Here is a 5,834-nt window from a genome sequence, read left to right as displayed (position 1 = left end):
AAAAAAGAGCAGTCCCACATTTACATGATGTAAAAACAATGAGCTGGAGAATAACTTGTCAGTAGAACTAAAATGATACAGAACATTAATACGGCTATTAAAAGCCTGGCGCTATCTTCATTCTATATCCTTTTAGAAGGGCTCACACTGCTTTTTTTAAAGCAAAGTACATGGAAGGAGTATGCTACATTGGATGCTTTTTCCAGAAAAGGGCAGAAAATGCTTTTTCTCAACTGTAGTCAGAAGAAACCTAAGACAATATATTATTTAAGAAATCAGAAATCTAGAAAGCCTTACCACCTTGTTTGGAAAGCTGCAGGAGTCCCAGTACTTTAGGAACTTGCTTCCAGACCAGAGTCTTGCTTTAACTGTTTTGCAGCGTATTACTGCTACTTGTTGCTTAACTATATACTGTTTGACATCACTCTGAAGGTGTTTAGTTTTCCTGTTACTACTTCTTCACAGGCAAAGCAAAGCTGCAAGGTTGCTTCATTTTTCTTTATTTGGGAGGACTTTTTTTGTGACTGCCTAAAAATGCTTGATTGCCTTTTTATGTGTAAACTTTGAGTAGTTTGGATTTCTCGTTGAAGTATAATATTGAATTTTGGCTTTGCAGACAACAGAACAAGCATAAAGAAGCAATTGAAGAAATAAAACAACAAAGAAAAAAAACTGACCAGCAGTTTCAAAGGTTTGCATTTACCCTTTTAAATTACCTTACAATTTCTCATTAGTTCCCCCATAAGCATTTTCATTTTCAATTACAGAGAGCACAATTCTGAAACTTAACATACCTTGATATTCCCTCAGAAACATGTCTCCACATTTGGGAATATTCAGAGACTACAAAGCATGTCCTGCTGGATTTAAACAAAAATGTTGCTAATAAAAACTGGTTTATTTTGTTCCTAGACTGATAGAGAACAAGTCCATGCACCCCACTGAACTAAGGCTCAGCACAGATATATTAGTGAATGAATTGGTATGTATTTAAATGGATATAATACTAAATACAACCTCTCTATTTTCCTTCTGCAATAAAAATGATTTTCAGATGAATTGGGTGTATAATCTAGAATCAAGGTATTTCAAAAGCAGGATATGGGTGGTTAAATGTACTCTGAGTTGAATATGCTTGTAAAGGGAGAATAAATAATAAGCATCTGCCAAACATAATGCCTGAAATCAGATAAGAGTGACATGGAGAATAAAAGCAAAGATAAGTCATTTGGAAATCAAAAGCCAAGTTCTTTCTTAGATTGCTGTGCCTGACCTGCAGATTTGGGAGATCCCTGCCTGCCATCCAGTGATTTTTACATATCTGTTTGCAGGTCTTGATGAAAATCTGCACCTTTGCTCCATATTAATAGCATGTAACCCATTAGCATACACAGGTAGTCATACAGGAGGCCTATATCAAGCTTAGAACCTTTCTGTGGAGGTTTGCTTTTCTTATTCTTATTGGTGGCCCTTAGCACTTTCCTTTCCTTTCACAACTAGATCTCTTTCCTCTTTTCTTCCTCCTCCACTTGCCTTATTCCCTGTCTGTCAGCCAATTTCCCTGATCTTCAGTGTTCTCTGTTTCGCTTTCTTCTCTTTTTGCACCTCCCCTCCTCAAAAAAGCAGAGCTATTTTTCTGTTGGTGATACTGACATTACATATTCCCTGGGAGACTCCCCAAAAGGTCTGACAGCCTGTGCTGGTGCTTGGTCATCTGCTGTGTTCATTTCTGGCACACAGTCTACACCGAGTTAACAGGACTTGAGAAATCACTTTTGACCAAGACAGCCTGGGTAATGTACTGTCTATCTCTTCTGACATTCACACATATCTCTAGAGAGTTGGGTACAGGGGAAAAGTCTTCCCCGCTCTTCATGGTCCTGAACTTGCAAGACCTTTGGTGAGGATCCACCACGTTGGACCAGGAGATAAAAGTTGTACACTGGTGGGTAGAGCTTCCCAAGGCTCCTTCCTCACCAGTCTGAGGAATGAGTGGGCCAGGCTGGTACATTCAAATCCAGGGCTGTGTGAAGCCACAGCCATTTTCCTTAGACAGGTGGTGGGATGCGATCTGCATGATTACTAGATTGTTATTACTATTGCAGCTCGTAGGCCCAGGTCTGGGGGAAGGACTCTTTTCCTAATCTATCTGGGTGAGACCTGCCCTATATCAATCTTGGGTTTTATTTAAGTGCTTGTGTGAAAACTTTTCTCTCAATGGGCATTTAAAAAAAATAACAAAAACTTAAGTTCTGTAAATGGCCAAGAGGTCTCAAGCTCTTGTAGCATTTTTACTTGACAGATTTCTGCAAACACGTATCATGTTTAATAGATGACTTGTTTTTCAGTAGTCCAAGCACTATAATGTCCACTTGATAGTTTGTTAGTGAGTTACAGGAAAGCACAGTTTCATGTGCTTTCAAAAATATTACAGATTCTGCTGAATCTTCCAAACATGCCACCTTTGCATTAAAATCAAGCAGGAGAAATGTAGCATTCAAGGCAAATTTCTGAAAAAGTTACACAGTTCTGAATAGAGCGGCTTTCTTGCCTTCTGTTTATGGTACTTATGGTCATCTGCTTTGGTCAAGAAATCAAAAAGCCCATGGTTCAGTTTCTTCATATTGCAGTTGCCTCAATGTCTGTTAAATACGTTCTGAAAAGCAGCTATAGTAAGCTCAGAGCTGGGCTGTCATTTCACCAATTAAAACAATGGGGTCTTGATGCTTGATTATAACCTATAGGGTAGGGGTAGGCAATTACCTGGGCTGGAGGGCCACTTAGAAAGTTTTGGTGAGCTGTTGTGGGTTCATATCAGTACCCCCCTCCTCACCACCCGCAACAGCTCACCAAAACTTCCTAAGTGGCCAGGGCATGCTTGGCTGGATGGATGAGATGGGGCTGCGGGTGGGTGAGGAATAGCGTCCAGGAGCAGGCCAGGCAGGCAAGGCCAGGCGGTGACCAGGACCAGGAATGCAAGGCAGTGACAGCGTGGGGCCTGGGGCAGAGCTGCGATCCACTCCCTGCACAATGGATCATGACTGGCCCAACCTGGGATGAAGGCAGAGTGCTTGCCCATGACCTGGCTTCTGCCCCAACACAGGTGCGCACGGGCAGCTGCAGTACAACGTGGCTGCAAGCAGCATGGCCAAGCAGTGTGGGGCAGCCTAATCCAGTCACAATGTCATCGGCCCCATGCTGTCACTGCCCCAGCCCCGGCTGCCTGTCCTGCTCCTGGACACTGATCCTCACCCACCCATGGCCTCATCCCATCCACTCAGATGAATGCACCTTGCCAGAGGGGGTCCCAGACTGGTTTCCATGTAGACCCCAACCACCATTCTGTTCAGTGCCCCCAGCAGTGGGTGTGCGGCGGGTGGGCCAGGGTGCCTGGGAAGCAGAGCTGGGTCTGGCAGTGGTAACTTGAAGGAGCTGCTGCCACTGGGGATACTGGGAAGCAGAGTTTGCCACTCTAGCAGAGTCTAGCCCCAGCCCGACTGCATATCTGGGAGTGGTGGGACCAGCTGCATGTGCCATGGCTCAGGCTGCCCCCACACAAGCCTGGGCCAGGCAGACCCAAGAGACCTGCCACTGGCTGCATAAAATCCCTCTGCAGGCTGGATCTGGCCTGCAGGCCATATTTTGCCCACCCCTGATGTAGGTACTTATCCAATCTTATAGCAATAAATAGTAGCACAAAGTTTCTTATTTAGATTGCAGAACATTAAAACTTCTATAGTAAATTCTGTGTAATTCAGTTTGGTCTTATTTTCATAGGAATCAACAATTAAAAAAAAATCCAGCAGCCTGATTCCAGTGCTAGAAGAAATGAATAAACCTCAGCATTAACACAGGTCTGAGATAAGGGGTGACATATTATCTGGGTTTATGCAATGACACAGCTCAATTAACTTCCACTTACGTCTATGTTGGTAGAAAAGAAAGATTCACTAAGGAAAGAATGCAGCTTTATTTTAATTGTCTGCCTTGTTCATTTCAAATCAGTATGTTTCACCAAATCAATGAATACATGATACAATCCACAGAGAAATAAGCATTTAGGATACTATTAGTTGAGGAGAGATTTTTAGGTTGGAAAATACATTGTAAAGCCTAACAGAGCTCTTTTAATTGTTTCTTTAGAAATGTATCTTGATAATAGCAACTGCTCATTTTAATCTAAAACAGAAAAGGGATTAATTTACTGTGGCATGGGAAGTTCTGCCAGTTCCCAAATGCCCTACATAGTTTCTTTCAAATTTACTTTAGGCCTCAAGTAAAACCAAAGCTCCACCTCCAGGCTTGGTAGCAAACAGGCTATTATTCTCCAGCGCTAACCTTTGGTCATCAGTTCTGTAATAAGCTTGTTTCACATTTTTTAGGAAAGAAGTCAGCTTGTCAGTAGGCACCATTGACACAGTGCAGCCGCCCCATCCTGCTCCAGTCAGACGTGACCCTATGGCTCCAAACTGCCTAAAATAATAATAATAAAAAAGCAATTTCAGGAATGATAAACCAAAATTCAAAAAGATAATGTTTCAGACTTACAATGCCTACAGAGTGCATGTGAATATAGGACTCAATATCTATGTTTTTCTTATTAAATTCAACAGCTGTGTAAGGCACACTTGTCTATGAGCAATTTCAGCTCTTTGCAGTGAATGATTTGGACAAAGATCTGGCAGCTTGACCAATATAGTTGTTACCACGAACAGCAAAACTAAGCCTCTTTTAAATGCTTGGGGATCAGCTCTTTTATAGGCTGAAGCACAGCAGAGGAGAAAAAATACATTAGCAATATGACATGGCAAAAATAAAACAGGAGAATCTTTTGAATGAACTGTCCAAGCTTCATGCAAGCCATGTTCATGTCTGGCACAGGTAGCTTGCCGTAGTTTTGCTCTTCTGAGGCAGATCTAAAATATTCTGAAGATTCATGGGCTTCTGCAGAACTGTATGCAGTGCCAGCAAGGAAACAAAGGGATACAGAAAAAATTCCCAGAAATTCAGACGGAGTCCCATTCCCGAGCCCCTGTGTCATCTGCTCTGCCTTAAAAACAAAAATTGAAAATGTTCTTCTCTTCTGCACATCTTGCCTTCAGCCAGATCCAAAAATAGGAGTATACCTTGTATTAGATTCCTCTTCTGACATGTCTAACTCAGCTTAGAGTAGAATGAACTGGGTATCATTAGAAAGCCTATTCTCAGGATGTCTCTAACCCAATTTATGGATCACTTATTTTGATACGCTTCTGCAACAAGGTGAATCTGTGAGGTTCCCCAGCCCTAGAATGTGGCTGTAAGCAGAGAAAAAGGACGTGATGTTAGTAACATCTCAAAGGATAAGGATCACTGATGTTGAATAATTTCTGGCCACTTTTCACATGCACAGCCTGTTAACATACCAGGATTTTACTTCTTAACTCAGGGGTGCAGTTACTAGGGCTGTGTGAAACTTCAGGTGCTGATTCGATCCAAGAGGAGATTCTTCCCAATTCGGTGGCTAAATCTCCAAATCCAAATCGAATCAAGGGACCATTTAAAAGGTCCAAATAGATTCGAAGCTCTCCAAATTGATTCGGAAAAGATTCAGAGAACTTCAACAATTCCGGCAGTCTCACCCTGCTCACTGCAGCAGGGAATTGGACCCGGACTCCATGCTGCTAAGTAGGGGGTGGGGGGGCACCATGGGGGAACCCCTGCCAGGACCCATCCCCTGTCTATTCCCTCAGCCCCTGACATGGCTGCCCACCTGCCCCAGCTCCCAGTTGTTTAAAAAAAGCCCTTACTGAGTGCTGCCAGGTGGGGGGATAATCCCTGCTGCCCCATGCTGC

The 5,834-nt window shown here is 42.9% G+C and overlaps 1 protein-coding gene across 3 annotated transcripts in view; it reads right to left on the bottom strand.

Moving 5' to 3' along the window:
• Window positions 1-3,951: 3,951 nt before the first annotated feature.
• Window positions 3,952-5,834, bottom strand: part of GALK2 (galactokinase 2) — an 88,225-nt gene continuing 86,342 nt past the window's right edge. For all 3 annotated transcript variants that reach the window (XM_019533643.1, XM_019533641.1, XM_019533642.1), the window contains one exon: window positions 3,952-4,473. In XM_019533643.1, coding sequence (XP_019389188.1) covers window positions 4,266-4,473 — 208 coding nt within the window. In that variant the 3' untranslated portion in view covers window positions 3,952-4,265. The remainder of the gene's footprint in view (window positions 4,474-5,834) is intronic.

Source organism: Crocodylus porosus, unplaced genomic scaffold (genome assembly GCF_001723895.1).
Source record: "Crocodylus porosus isolate Cpor-Errol unplaced genomic scaffold, CroPor_comp1, whole genome shotgun sequence".
NCBI classification, from domain to species: domain Eukaryota; kingdom Metazoa; phylum Chordata; order Crocodylia; family Crocodylidae; genus Crocodylus; species Crocodylus porosus.
Note: the sequence above shows the minus strand (reverse complement) of the source record. Positions and strands in the feature narration are given on the sequence as shown.